The 14417-nt window shown below is 41.7% G+C and overlaps 4 protein-coding genes across 6 annotated transcripts; 3 read left to right on the top strand and 1 right to left on the bottom strand.

The window, feature by feature from the left end:
• Window positions 1–239: 239 nt before the first annotated feature.
• noxred1 (NADP-dependent oxidoreductase domain containing 1) lies at window positions 240–2474 on the top strand. Its single transcript, XM_071520893.1, has 6 exons — window positions 240–397; window positions 528–709; window positions 973–1153; window positions 1264–1418; window positions 1884–2082; window positions 2339–2474. The coding sequence occupies exons 1-6, from the start codon at window positions 240–242 to the stop codon at window positions 2472–2474; spliced, it is 1011 nt and encodes a 336-aa protein (XP_071376994.1).
• Window positions 2475–2878: 404 nt separating this feature from the next.
• On the top strand, window positions 2879–6295 carry tmed8 (transmembrane p24 trafficking protein 8). Of its 2 annotated transcripts, XM_071520885.1 has the most exons (6): window positions 2879–3018; window positions 3415–3526; window positions 3701–3794; window positions 3995–4088; window positions 4324–4617; window positions 4864–6295. In XM_071520885.1, exons 2-6 carry the CDS (start codon window positions 3417–3419, stop codon window positions 5079–5081), a joined length of 810 nt encoding a protein of 269 aa, XP_071376986.1. In that variant the 5' UTR covers window positions 2879–3018; window positions 3415–3416; the 3' UTR covers window positions 5082–6295. The 2 variants fall into 2 exon arrangements, with proteins under 2 accessions (XP_071376986.1, XP_071376987.1); XM_071520886.1 differs by lacking the exon at window positions 2879–3018 and having other exon boundaries at window positions 3411–3526.
• A 1172-nt stretch (window positions 6296–7467) lies between these two features.
• On the top strand, window positions 7468–11194 carry LOC139645222 (rab9 effector protein with kelch motifs). Its single transcript, XM_071520892.1, has 11 exons — window positions 7468–7529; window positions 7633–7803; window positions 7890–7995; window positions 8800–8977; window positions 9082–9204; window positions 9487–9674; window positions 9786–9982; window positions 10113–10204; window positions 10302–10356; window positions 10634–10731; window positions 10965–11194. Exons 1-11 carry the CDS (start codon window positions 7468–7470, stop codon window positions 11192–11194), a joined length of 1500 nt encoding a protein of 499 aa, XP_071376993.1.
• Window positions 11195–11792: 598 nt separating this feature from the next.
• gstz1 (glutathione S-transferase zeta 1) lies at window positions 11793–14292 on the bottom strand. 2 transcript variants are annotated; one of them, XM_071520883.1, is made up of 9 exons: window positions 14005–14292; window positions 13609–13660; window positions 13450–13517; window positions 13085–13165; window positions 12859–12984; window positions 12562–12637; window positions 12405–12457; window positions 12262–12311; window positions 11793–11982 (listed from the first exon to the last, which is right to left on the bottom strand). In XM_071520883.1, the coding sequence occupies exons 1-9, from the start codon at window positions 14032–14034 to the stop codon at window positions 11856–11858; spliced, it is 663 nt and encodes a 220-aa protein (XP_071376984.1). In that variant the 5' UTR covers window positions 14035–14292; the 3' UTR covers window positions 11793–11855. The 2 variants fall into 2 exon arrangements, with proteins under 2 accessions (XP_071376984.1, XP_071376985.1); XM_071520884.1 differs by lacking the exon at window positions 14005–14292 and adding an exon at window positions 13769–13947.
• Between the last annotated feature and the right edge of the window lie 125 nt (window positions 14293–14417).

Genomic DNA, 14417 nt, shown 5'->3' with positions numbered 1-14417 from the left:
TTATATTATTCTGAAACTGAAAACGACGCAGGGCTTGTCATGACCTTTATTTTGAAATCGGGACTTGTTCTTGTCAAGTCGTTGCCATGGAAACATAAGAAGACGGGAACCACAATGTCTGGTCTGTAGATTGCTTCGTTAAAATATAAAGTCAAAAACAGTTTTCTAATAGTTGCTCTGGTGCAAAAGTGCCGCAGGCCACATACTGCGAATATAACTACCTTTGTAACTTTCAGGTGATGTCGGATTTAACTGCTGATCTGACCACTCTTGCTTTTGAGTGTGGACTGACTGAGGATGAAAAACAACTCCTATGCCTTCGTGCACGTTCCGCTGGATTGACTATTTGCGGGTGCGCGCACGCAGCTTTTATGTGCAAACTTGCTCAGTCATTGAGGTAATTCAATTCGGCTGCTAACATCCCTAATGAAAAGTGTGTGGTCTGTGATACTCAGGAGTGAGATTATGGTGACTTTATGGTATTTTTATTTAAATCATACTAATTGATATACATCATCTATATTTAGAGAGATCATCAAAAGACATACTGCAAACAGAGATTCACTGGCATCAGACAAAGACAATGACCTGTGCGTGGGGATACTTGGGATGGGTCACATCGGCAAGCAGTTGCTCCTCTCCCTCCTTGAAAAGACTGGTATAAAACCATCACACATTAAGATCTCCACCAGAAGACCAGAAACTGCAGGTACACTGAAAAAAATATTAAGGCACTTATGTGTTTATTATCCACTGATTGATAAACTGCATTCCAGTGTTATTTTCTCTGTCTTGTAACTAACTAGTAAGTTGAAATTGACAAACACATCTATATACATTGAGTTTTAATGATAAAATGTGTTGATTTCACTAAATTGCAGTGTGTATAGCCTGCTGCCTACTTGTATACTCAAAACCTAATGCTACGGGATATCCCATCCATGTGTTTTTCCCCTTGTTTCCTCATTTCAGTGGAGTTCGCACAGAGGGGGGTTGAATGTTACTTTGACAATGGCAGACTGGCAGCATGGGCAGACGTCCTGTTCCTCTGCTGTCTGCCCTCACACCTCCCCAAAGTCTGTGCTGATCTGCACTCCCACCTGCCACAGCACTGTCTGGTGTACAGCTTCATCTCTGCTGTGCCTGTCACCAGGTACTACCCCACGTACACACACACACACACACACACACAACACACACACATACGCACACTATTGTTAATTTTCACTCACTCAATCATTCTCTTCTGATCTTCTCTTTCAGATTAGCACAGCTTCTTGGACACAACTTCATTCTCAAACCGCAGTATGACTTTGTTGCTTGTGACACTGCAGATGTGTGGCTGTCCCGCAGTCATGTGACCGCGGCTTTGAAAGACCCTTTGTTGATAGAGGCATCTTGTCCTCTTGTAATGAGCGGTACGTCACTTCTCATGATTGTAGACTGCTCTCACTTCCAATTCTTTCTTAAAGTTTACATTAGAACTCAAGTTGTCATTGGGGAACACCACAAACAGTGAATTTGCATATGGTATTCCCATAACCAAGCACACTTTAATCAACATTTGTGAACATGAGCAACTGTCCCAAATATGGAAATAAGAGAACCTTGATTCTAATCTATGATAGCACCAAGATATACTGCCTGCAACTACTTCACTGACAATGAATGAGAGACTGACTTTGTAGAGAATATCTGTTTGAGCTTTTACCGTTCTGAAGCAGAAAATGTATCTTCATCTCCAGGGAATCACTGGTGTACAGCGGTAGCACAAACTCTGCTTTCATGATTTCGGCTCCCTTTCCTGCGTGGGATCAAGTCCACCTTATTAAATTTAGTGGTATTCCTTTTCAACTATTTAAGCTGACTTGTGAATCTCATAGGTGGCATTTCTCTGGATCTGAAGTGGGTGTACGCAGTGTTGTACAGCCTCCTGAATATCTGCACCTCTGCCAGTCTGGGATCCGGTGAGGCTCTGTCTCTGATCAACACCCTCTTCCAGCTGAAAGGGCCACACACTGTGCAATTCAACACACAGAGTTATGTCAGTTCATCGTATGCGTCTGCCCTGGCTCCAGATGAGTGAGTACAATAGCTGAAGAATTGGTATCTTGCTCCTCATGATGTTTAACCTAATTTTACCAGTGTAAGTGCAAAAGGAAATATTGTTTTATTAACCTTTTCTGGGTTTCTGGGACATGAATGATAGTGTCACAGTAGTAGAGCAAAACTCTGACATACAAGGAGAGATTAAGGAAGAACACTCGTTTGCATGCTTGTGTGATATTTAAACATTACAGTAAAAATGTCCTCTTATTTCTTTTTTCATTTCATAAAGGCCTTTCCCCTGGATTACTCTGATCGATGCCCAGACCAAGGAGACACCACTGTCACGCTTTGTATCAAGAAGTAAATCTATGCAGCATTGCATCTCTGCAGCATACAAATCACTACTGGGGGAACCACTTCAGTGAAATGAGACTGAAAAAAATTAATTCATACATCAAACCATACTCTAATGTAAAACCCATGTCCTATTTCAAGGTTGTCCATCATGCTTAGTTTAGTCGCTTGAAAAGGGGGGGAAAAATGAAATAAAAACTATGTAAAAAAAAAAAAAAGGCGTTTGAATGGGAAGATGTGCACATGATTCTGGGCACGCGAGCTGTTAATGGTGACTTTTCAGTCTTTCTCGTGATGTGCTGTGGCTCTGTTTTGACACCATACAGTTCGCTGGTTATCCAATATCTTAACTAGAGGACGCCCTCGCCCTTCACAACCTAACTGCATACCAACTTGATTGAGCGGCACATTATCTCCGACACAGATTCGTGGAATTTCGTCAACATTCGAGAAAATACGGAAGTTTGAAAATCTCGGGTCTGTTTTTTCCTGCCAGGCAGCAGCACAGTCAGTGGAAAGATTCGTCGCATGACTGCAGTAATATGGAAGCGCATTTCCTTGTGGTCTAAGTTGGATTCAAATATCAAATCATACGATTGTCAACGTTACATTGTGGTAAGTTTGTACTCCATGTGTCCGTAGCTTCGGTTACACTTTTTTGCGAGCTAGCTGCTGTAGCTACATACTGCTACAAGCTAACGTCAGTTTACGACGATGGAGCTAATGCATTCAGACCCCAAGACAACCGACACACACAGACACACGTCTGGCTTCTAACTACGTGACATTTGTTGGTCACCAATCTGTGGTGTGTGGGTAACATGTTCCAAACGTGATTTGTTTTGTCGATACAAGGAAGCCAGTTGCCAGTGTTGTTACCTGGATTGGCTGTTTGGTTGTATCAGAAAAAGGTTGTCCTCCACCGTCTCTCTGTCTCTGGTTGTCGTTGAGAGGGGCGGGGATTCATGTTTTTCTGGCATGCACACTGAGGTGTTTATCTTGTCTTTATAGCCATGGAGAGATTAGATGCTACATCTGAACTCCAGTCAAGGTTGTCATCCCTGTCTTTCTCATCTTTCCCTGGAATAACATCCAAACACTGCGAGAACAGACCACTAGACAGGTAACCTGTTGCTGCTAAAAGATCTAGTTTACCTACGTGCAGGACTTGTGTGGAATAGAAAATGCATCGCTAGTAATACTTTTGCTTATTCTCTCATAACAACATCATGCAATAAATGATTAGGATTTATTGCTCCTCGTGCTAATTGTCGCATTTATACTATCTGCATTACAGGCTCCAGAATACAGATCTTTCACAGAGTTTAAGCCATCCCATCGACCAGCCCAGCATGGAGGGAACCACTGAGGATTCAAGGCAACATGTTGAGGTAATTAATACAGCTATTTAATTATGTCAGTTGAGCAGTCAATCAACCGCGATAAACAGGGCACTATAACCAAATTTGATTTATCTATAACTATACAATCTGTCGTGTGTGTGTGTGTGTGTGTGTGTGTGTGTGTGTGTGTGTGTGTGTGTGTGTGTGTTTGTGTGTGTGTGTGTGTGTGTGTGTGTGTGTGTTTTCAGGGTAATCAAGAGGCTCCCACTGAGCAAGCCCTGGGGGAAGGAGCTGAGGAGAACAGCACTGCTGGGAACTGTCAGCTCTCCAGTGAGATAAAAGGTGAGAGCCTGCTGCATAATGCCACCACAGTTAGCGCTTTGTTATATTTATAATTTTGATTCAGATTTTACATCTGTTTTGAATAGATGTAATCGTAATAATGAATCACCTGCTCTGGACAAGATAAATATTCCATTTGGCAGTGCTTGCTTAATCCAGATAAGTAAATATAAAAGTTGGCATTATGCTCTTTGTGGACACACTGCCATTTGCTCTTCCTGATTTGTTCCTCCAGCCCAAATGCCGCCTCTCAAGCCTCCAACAACTTGGACATCTGCTACACTGAAGGAGCTGAAGGCGAAGCTTCGTATGGAGAAGGACAGTGTGGTGACGGTGTACCGAGGCGATATTATGACAGTTCATGTGCCCACTGTCCCTGAGGGCAAACGCGTGTGCTGGGAGTTCACTACAGACGGTTATGACATTGGCTTCGGCATATATTTTGACTGGACTCCTGTCACCAGCCGGTCTATCACGGTGCACATCAGTGAATCGAGTGATGATGAAGATGAAGAGGAGGAACTGGAAGGTCAGGGTTGTAATTTAGTATTTGAAATAGCCTAAATTTAGTTACCACTTGACCTCTGATTGGGTGTGTTATTAAACTCTTCTACTGGAGACTCTTAAAAAACATTCTTTTGAAAAGATTCAAGTCACTAACAAAAGTCATTAACACTTCATTCTGTATCTATCTAACAATGTAATACTGTGTTTGCCTCCAGCGTGGCTGTCAGGCAGTTTGTTGACTTTGTGGCGCATGTGCTGTCTGTTGCAGGACCCGTCAGCAGCGGAGATGTCGAGAAGGGCTCCAAAACTTTGACCAACTCAAACCTGGGTGAAATCTTACCTGTGTACCGTCAAGACAGCCACTTGTCAGTTCATGGGGGGAGCCATGAATTTCCAGGTGAAGGCACTTATCTCCTGAAGTTTGATAACTCCTACTCACTTTGGCGAAATAAAACTCTGTACTACAGAGTATATTATAGTGCCTGAGAATCCAATTTATTGTTGTCTATGAATGTATGATCTATGAGACTATTACTCCCAAGAACTATGAACTATTTTTGATTCCATACTTGGTAAAAAGAAGTTATAATATGTAATGGTTAACTATAGGCATATCTATTTTTGTCACTATCAGCTTGTGTTGCCATAAGGCCACATGTTCAATTTATAAAGTCAGAGAATTTTCAGTGCAACATTTGCTCCGATGTCTTACTGATAGATATTTTAAGAAGCCTTGCATATGTGCCATGCTCCCATATATGTACTGTGCAATTAGGCAAAGTGCCCGTCATAAAATATATATTGTCCTCAACCGTAACATTTCTATGGTAGCAGTGATCAGGGAACACCTGCACAAAATACGCTTTGCCAGGCCAGGTGCTTAATCAGCAGTGCTCTAAAGAAATGGGAGGTTTTTCGTATTGTGTGTGCACCTTTTATGATTATGATTGCTACATTGCTTTGTTATTGTGACTTGTATTTACCCTACTGCTTTCTGATGAAACGTTTTACTTTTTTCACATGCTACTCTAAAATATAATCATCTGATACAAATACTGTGCACAGCGATATGTCTTCTGTTTATGTCTGTACTGTCACTGTGGTGTGTTATTAGAAGATTTAAGTTAAAGGGTTGTGAGAATATTGAATGTACCAAACCAAATGGTAACAGTCATCCAGAGTGGTCAACAGTGTGTTTTTTATGGCACAAATAAAAGCCATCCCTTATCACATAAAGCTCTTATTATGTAATATAGATTCAATATTTACATTTGCCATGTCCCCATTTAGTTTGTTGGTTGTGAGGAAGGAGTTGCTTCAGAGGTTAACCACAGGAGGTGGGTGTGTCAATCATAATGTTTCATCTAAATGTAATTTGTGCACAGATCTTTGTGAGTGAAGGTTGCTATGTGTTTGTTTTTGTATATCCTCATTGTGTCGGGCATACTTTCGTAACACCCTGAATTTGATTGTATTGAATATCCCTTTTCCATCCTGTTTCTAAAATCAATGCTTTTACCACATTGACTTGTGGTGTGCATGTTCCCAAAGATATCACAGAGTTTGCTGCTAATGCCGTATACAATATATAAAGCAACTGATTTAAAGCGTCCCATGTTTGCTGTACTGTACTTTTAAGTTATGTTCAAATTTGTTCCTGAGATTTGTATTCCACAATAAAGAGAAGATTGTGTAGTTTTCTCTGCGTTACTGTGTAGATTAATTTGGGATTTGTATCCATCTCATGATCACCGTGAATGGTAGATGATAGTGTGGAAATTGTTGTACAGCAGCTGGGCGGTACAACATGCTAAACGTTAGGGATATCATTAAGACTGCTGGTGCAGGGAGAGTCTCAGTCAAATCTGTCCATTTCATCTGAGACTCCATCATTTGATAACGGTCTCAGCAGTGATCCAGGATTAGAAAGAGCTTGAGGATGGTCCCATGTGTTTCCATTAAATTGTGACATTGGGGGATTGATGTAATTGTTACAGAGGTGGTGATGAAACCGGGTTTCATTTTCAGCTCTCCCCAAAGGCCAGTTAGAGAGACCAGAATTGCATCTAGTGATACTGATGTTTTACTCGTACATGATGTGCATATTTAGCTGGCACGCACAATTCCCATTGTGTCTTTATTATTCTCTCCAAAACCTTGGACTACAACTACTAGGCTACATACTTTAAGCTTCCCAACTTTAAAATGTTTGGATACTAGGAGATCTGTGGATGTGCTTTACTTTTTGATGATAGTTTTTCGGATATTCATCTTTGATTTGTGATTCTTCCCATAGAAATAAATGGCTGAGTGAATAGTGACATCCGCTATTTAAATTAACTCTTTCTAATGATTCACATTTAGCCCACAGTTTCTCTATCTACTTTTGTAGTCAGTGGGATCCTGTGTAATAGCCAGAAAAGGCCTTCGACTTTATGTGGTTTGCAGGTGGTGCAGCCATTAATTAAGTAGAAATCCACGAGTCTCCGTGCTTGGCCTTTTGCTTTTATTAAATGACAGAAACCTCATTGTTATAAAAGAGAGGGCAAAGGTTAAATACAGCTTTTATTTCCAGTCCATTCAGCAGTAATTATATGTTATTCTCCAGCCAAGCAATACAGCTGTTAAACAGTAGCTAAACAAAGCCACACGGGTGCAAACGTGACTGGTGATTTTCAGTTAGCGCATTAATATTATCTGTGGTCACAAGTGCGCGGCCTCGAACGCGGCTCAGCCAATCAGAAGTGAGCACCGGAACTACTAGGTTTTACAAAACTTATCTTCGCACGCTCGCAAACGTTGGCGAGGGCGTTTGTGCCATTGCGCTCGGTGGGGTCGTGTTGAATAGAGTCGTCCGTCACCCTGAAACGACATGGGGAGGTTGAATTTTTACGTCCTTTGGTCCCTACGTGACGCTCCCCGTCAGTTCATGAGGTAGGCCTTTTTGCAAACCCACATATAGAAGGCTACATTATGAGACTGGCCCATTGCGGCACAGCCAATTCAAACACATTATCCGGGTCTCCCCTCCCTGTAGCAAATCCAACCGAAGGTGCTTTCAAGTCCACATCCCACTGCCTCTACCTACACAGCTGATAATCTTTGGTCTTGGAGAATGGAAATGCAGTGAGACGACAATCTCAGTCGAGGTCCTGGTCAGTGAAGAGGTAAAGGCCCAGAGAATTGGCACTCTGTCAACTCAAACAAGGTATGTCTGGGTGTCAGCTGGCCTCCACACCTTCAACATAAACTTCAGTCTAATGGCATAATTTACTTTGCATGCTTGCATTGCAGGTGCCTCACCTGGGAGGGAGACTGGAGCTCTGACATTGTCACAGTGGCAGCAGAGAAAGGAAGGAGAGGAGTGTATGGCAAGATTTTGCTCACAATGTGTGGAGAGGTATGGGCTCATTCTCAGTTACAAGCAGTGATGTAGCGGTAAATAAAAAGGGGGGCCAACTATGACCTCCAGTTAGTGATCATCGTAAGGAAAACAAACCACAAATATTTAAAAATCAATTCTATTTTCAGAGAAGCATTCTGTCTAACCCATCTAATTCTATATAACTTGCATCAGTTTGACACTACTTACTATTATTTATACTATGAATTTATATCATTTAAACTGTCCTGCAAATAAAAAGTTGGGTAATCTGAGTTTTGGAGGGTTTAGCCTCCACTGCCTCCCTGGTTACAAGGCACGTCCCATGGGCCTCTATGATCGCACCGTACAGTTCTGTTTCTTGAAATGATTTGTGATTGACCAGCCACAGGATAAAGCCAGTTTCATCAGCAGCACTCCACTAGTGCAAAGGAAACGTCTGTTCCCACAACAGCACAGCACCGCTGATCTCTCCCACACATTACACCAAAGTGCTGAAAGTGAAAAGGTGAGATAATTAGGGTTAAAATTGATTTGACAGTAATCTGCAATCTTGTTGCAAGGCTATTGCAAACGTGTCATAATTCATACTTTTATTTGAAACGTCCCACCTTGTAGATAACTCCCAACTCCTCACACTGTGGAGATAGTGTTTGCTATGCTGAGCTCCAAGCTGATAAGACTGAAACGCATAACTCCACGCTAGAAAATAAAGCCCCTGTTTGGCCCACGGTAAGAGTTGTGCCAAAGAATCCTAATGTTAATGTTGGCATGTGGGGTGAGTAACTGATTCTGTAATGTTATCCTTTGTACCATTTAAAGGATAAGACACCCAGGCGGACAGTTATTGGTAAGAGGGGCCACCTCACATGGAGTTCAGAGGATATGGACAGTCTTACTGAAGACATGGTCCAAGCTTCAAGCCCCAAGAAAATAATGATGTCGAGGATGAACAGCCAAGAGGAAAAGACTGTGCAGATAAAGAGCCAATGCAGAGCGGGTCAGAGAGTGAACCACGCTTTTTGTAAAAACATTACAATCACTGTGGTCACATCTAAATGCAGAAGGTTGTTTTAAGGAAAATTTGTGCTGACTGACTTTCAGTGTGCCCGTCAAAGCGCTGGAGCCATACCATGTGTCTGAGTGACCCTGATACAGCCATTGTGATTGGAGGGGAAACATCAGATCAAAACTACTGCAAGGACTCCCTGTGGAAGCTGGAGTTAGGTCAGTTGATTTTGCCATTTTATCTGTAATTTGGGCCCATGTCCAATCGACCATGTTCATAAAGCATGTCAGCTCCTTGGATGACATCATTCATCATTTAGTTTATGAACACCCCCATATTAAAGCGCTTTACACCAAAGGACAGGTCTGAAAAGTAATGAAGACGAACTAGGAAGCTCTCAAATATATGCACATTTGGCCACTGAACGCATTATTTTATGGCAACTGCACGTGTTAATACATTCAGTTACACATACTGTAGGTTTTTTTAATTCTCCCCAGACAATGACTTCTGGTTCCCCATGAACACCTCTACCTTGGGACCCACGCCACCTTGTGCCCGCGGCCACTCTGCCACCTATGACCCGGACTCGAAGGCGGTCTTCGTGTACGGCGGCCTGAGGGAGGGTCAGCGCTACAGTGAGCTCTACATTCTCAATACCCTGACCTGGAAGTGGAAGCTTGTCACTGTGGGTTTGTTGCAAGTTACAAACGTGTTCTAGCTCGCTCTTCATTTTCAGTTGCTTGAGCAGAGGGTATAGGAAACACTTGTTGTTTTTTTGTGGATAAACCCCCTTTAGGCAAGAGGAAATGTTCCAACTTTGGCGTATCACTCAGCAGTCTTTTACAAGAAAGAGCTTTTTGTGTTTGGCGGAGTTCAGCCAAGCCGTCATCCTGGGGATAAAGCCTGCAGTAATGCTCTGTACATCTTCAACCCAGAGTTTGCACTCTGGTACCAGCCCATCGTGGAGGGGGACAAACCTCTGCCTCGGTTTGGGTCAGTGTTGTTTTGATGATTCTGTTAAAACTACAAGATTACAATAGATTTAGTGTTACTCAAATGCTTCTGTTAAATGAACTCTTCAAGGAGCATTAAATCCATACTTGTGTTTGGTTGTATGAAACAGGCACTCGACCACACTGCTGTCAGACAGGTTGCTAATATTTGGCGGCCGGAAGACTGCAACCTATCTCAACGACCTCCACATTCTAGATCTGGGTGAGATGGAGATTCATTGGGTGCGTTGGGCAATCATTTTGGATTTTAGTCTCCTTCAGCTTTGGACTAAAAATGTAATTTTCCTTATTGAGCGAAGGATTCATGGAGTACGCAGCTGTGAAAAGTGAGAACATGCCACCGCTGCCTCGAGGGTGAGTGCATGACTGTTCAACCTTGAAAAATGTCATGGCTGTGGCCATCTGCTTTTAGTATTTTTGGTGTCTTGGAGAGACTTATCTACTTGCATTAATGTGTTTTTTTGACATGCAAAATATCAGTGTAGTGGCAAAATGATGCCGTCTTTCTGCATAGATTGTTGGTTTCATATTTATTGCTCAACACTGGGTAATAAAAACGAGCGAGTGATTGCATTCTGATTTCATTTCTTTTTTTAGAACAATAATTTGACAGTTGCCTGTGTCCGGACAGGTTCCACGCAGCGCTCCCAGTTTCAGCCAACAGGATGTTGATCAGTGGAGGCTGCAGTGCCATTGGAGCCCTGCAGGACGTACACATCTTCAATGTTGGTGAGTACTGTTGCTTTTCTGTCATTTGTGCCACTTGCATCTGTGTATAGTGAATAAGAATTCAAATGACTCTTTTGTAAGTGCAATCCAGATTGGACCTTAATTGTTATTTTTTTGATGTGCTTGGTACTATCACAAAGACATAGGAATTTATCTTCTGAGTCGTCCTGTTTGTTGTGTAGTAAGTCTTAATGTTTTGTGCAGTGAAGATTCCTGCCTCGGTTTCTCCTCAGACACCAGTATGTGGAGTTCGGTGTCGTCTCCTCTGCTTTGCTCCAAGCCTCGTGCCGGACACAGCATCATACATTTGGGCTATTCCATGCTTACGGACGCTGAGAAGCAAAAGCGGGGTGAACATGTCAGTACCCAGTGCACACTGCTGGTGTTTGGTGGATCAGACTGCTCCGGTAGCTTCTACAACGACACGTTCAAGTGCAAAGTGGAAATCCCTGGTGATAAGTGACAGACGAGACCTAAAGGAGAATCTCTGATGGACTCTTATATGCTGTGAACCGACCTGATGATGTGACAGAAAAATGCTGGCATCTCCATTTGTTTGTTTATAATTGTGGTTCTTCTACTTAAGAGTTATCGATACTTCATTATATTTGTTTTTATTGTGACTGCTGAATTCTGCACACTAGCCTTAATTGGCTCTAAAGGGAATTAAACTCACAATATATGAGTGGGGTTTATATATTCCTTAGCAATGGAGGGCCAGTTGAACTTGATCTTATTTATAGATGCTTTCTTTTTCCTTTCTAATTTCTGATAACCGTGCCTACTTCCTCCACATATATGCTGCAAACAATGGGTTGAGGGGTTTTGCACTTTGCACAGTAAGTCTCTGATCAGCATGCTTATCCACTATGTTTATATCCATTACTTTTTCCCCACAGATCACTGTATGAAAAGACATTAAGCTGTTTTGACACATGTATGTGGAGGAAGTCCTGGATTGGGTAAAATGAATAAAGTCAAACTCAAAATTAATATCAAAATTATAATAAATTGTTTTTAACCCAGTTATTTAAAGTAAGGATATTGAAACAGGATTACTATCAAAGCACTTTATTGAGGAATGTACAAAGTGGCGTTACTGTCTCTAATGCTGAATCATCATCCTACGGCTGAATATCAGCAGGTGTGTCTGGTTGGCAGGACGGGTGGCTCACTTTGAAAGCCTCAATCTCCAGTAAGGTTTCATTCAGCCTTTTGATGGTTGGATATTGCCCGACATCCACTTTGAACCTGTTAGGGATTTGAAATTCATAGAGGAGTCAGGCTTTTTTCTATAGGGATCAATGTGATTACATACAGTAAGTGTCTTTGACATGCAAGTCCTGTGCCATTCTTGTCTTGGAGAAATAATTGACATCAAATATCTAAATGAGGAAAAAATACCAGATGTCATAAGTAATTCCTATGAATGCCATAGGATCCATTTTAAAAACTGTTTTTAGCAAAAATAAAAACTAATAGTATTTGGGTATTTATGTTGCAGTTGTTATTGAATGACTGATCACATACCTCTCTGCATTGTAGACTTGAGGGACCAGACAGATGTCAGCCATAGATATCTAAGAGGTAATCACTTGGTTATTAGGTGAAAAGTCTTGATCTGCTATGCATCACACTGTCCCCATGCCCTAATGTGATGAACATCCTCTTACCTCGTCCCCTACGCAGTATTTCCCTGCTGTTTCCTTCAGAATGGGTTCTAGAGCTGGAAAAGGACAAAAGGTTGACGTGATTAAAGTTGTAAATGATGTCTGAGGAACTGTTAGAATAATTCTGGATGTAAAGTCGTAGAGTCCGGTCTCCACAAACCTTGAAAGCCACGTTGAATAAAATGCTGCGCCCACTGCACCTTCTCTGCTCCTATCTTCTGGATCACATGCAAATTCTGAAACAATCAGGAATGAGTGAATTCAATGTCAGGAACGGCAGTGTTGTGATGTTAGGTGATCGTATAATTTGACCATGTAATGTCTGAGCTAATCTTTTGGAAATAAACTACCTTCAACTCTAATCTGTTAGTCTGGATTTTGTGAACCAAAGTAGAAATATATGGGTGAACTGCCTGCTTCAGTTTGAGTCATTTTGGATTTGCTGTGCTGTGCTCACCTGTAGAGGCTGTATCCCAGAGGCGATGAGGTCACATATCATCCGAACCTGGGCTCGTTTCTTTGGGTCTGCAGGAAGAAGCCGAGGTCCTGGCCTGGTCTCCTCGATGTACTGGATCACTGCCAGCTGTGTGAGCAAATGGCATGTTTTTACTTCACTCTTCCACTTAACTACATAGTTAAATGTTTTTTTTCGGATGAAACAGGCGAGGAGTTAGGGAACTCACTGACTGAGACAGGGTGATGCCATCAATTTGGACTGCAGGCACTTGTTGCATTGGGTTTAATGCCTTGTACTGGTCTGTAAGCTTGAGTACACAAAGAAACTTCATAAGACTCCTCCAGTTATTTATTTTTTTTATGTATTTTTAATTTATTTTTATCTGTATCCATCCAATATTCATATAAGACAACAGTTGCTACTAACACTGTTTTTCATATTTTATTTCATGATGGTGCAATGATGCAGTTTCTTGGCCTATATTGCTTTACACAAAGGATGCTACCATACAGTGCTAAACATGTCTCATCTGTTACAGTATGTACAGTATAATACAATAATATTGATCCTATGAATCTGTATCTACTGTACCTGCTGACCTCCATCTTTGATCAGATGGACTGGAACTTGGTCATATTCAATACCTTTAAGAGCAAAAGCTGGTGCACAAGATGTTAATTATTATCATGTTGGCAAAAAATAATCGAAGTAACAAACAAATAAGCAGACAAATCCCGTGGCATGACTTACCAATGCGAACCCTCCAGGAGCAGGAGCTTCTGAAGTATCCGTGAAGAACAGGCTAAATAGAAAGCAAAAAAAAAAAAAAAAAAAATTAGTGTATTTGAAAATCACATTTTCTCTTCTCTTTCTCTTAACAAATCTAACTTTATGGTTTCTACTGGTTCACCTTGTTTGGGGTTGCCATAGTTAGACAATCATGCGTTCAACTACAGTGAGTAAACTATTGCAAATAGTTTTTCTAGAGAGCTGCCTCAAAGTCTCATCATCCAGCGGCCAATAGGATGAGTTCCTAAAATCCCTCCTACCTACTCTTTGGTCCATGACTAAGCACAATCAGGGCTTCATATGGTTCACATTAGCGGGCTAGAGCACACACTGTAAATAATAGTGATATTACAGTACCTTGGCGAGGCAAGCAAAGGACAAGTGCATTGTAGTGGATGTGACAACGTTTCACTTTTATTTTGAGGATAAACTTTATAGATTGCTATTGTTGCAAAATGTCGTCGATTATATCCTGCACGTTTCACAGCAGTGCCCCATTTCCTAATCCCTGTCCTCTACGACGGGTGAACGATTTGATATGTAAACCTTGAAGGTTATACTCCCAGTCTTAATAAAGCTAGCTCTGCCCGTTAACAACAAACATTGCTTTAGATCACAGTTCAGCCTCCATGGGTCAGATCCAGGTTGCATAACGGCCAGCCAGTTAATGCAAGACTGGCTAACTGCTTTTTATCCAATGGTTAGTCGGTTTTCATAACTAAGGCGGGATTTCCTGAAATCTCAACTAGCGAGTGGACAGTCCACATCCA

The sequence above is a fragment of the Centroberyx affinis genome, unplaced genomic scaffold (genome assembly GCF_046629955.1).
Source record: "Centroberyx affinis isolate AG114_WGS23_722 - 3 ecotype Tasmania unplaced genomic scaffold, CSIRO-AGI_Caff_v1 ptg000830l_1, whole genome shotgun sequence".
NCBI lineage: Eukaryota > Metazoa > Chordata > Actinopteri > Beryciformes > Berycidae > Centroberyx > Centroberyx affinis.
The sequence above is the reverse complement of the archived record's forward strand: the minus strand, read 5'-3'. Positions and strand labels throughout refer to the sequence as shown.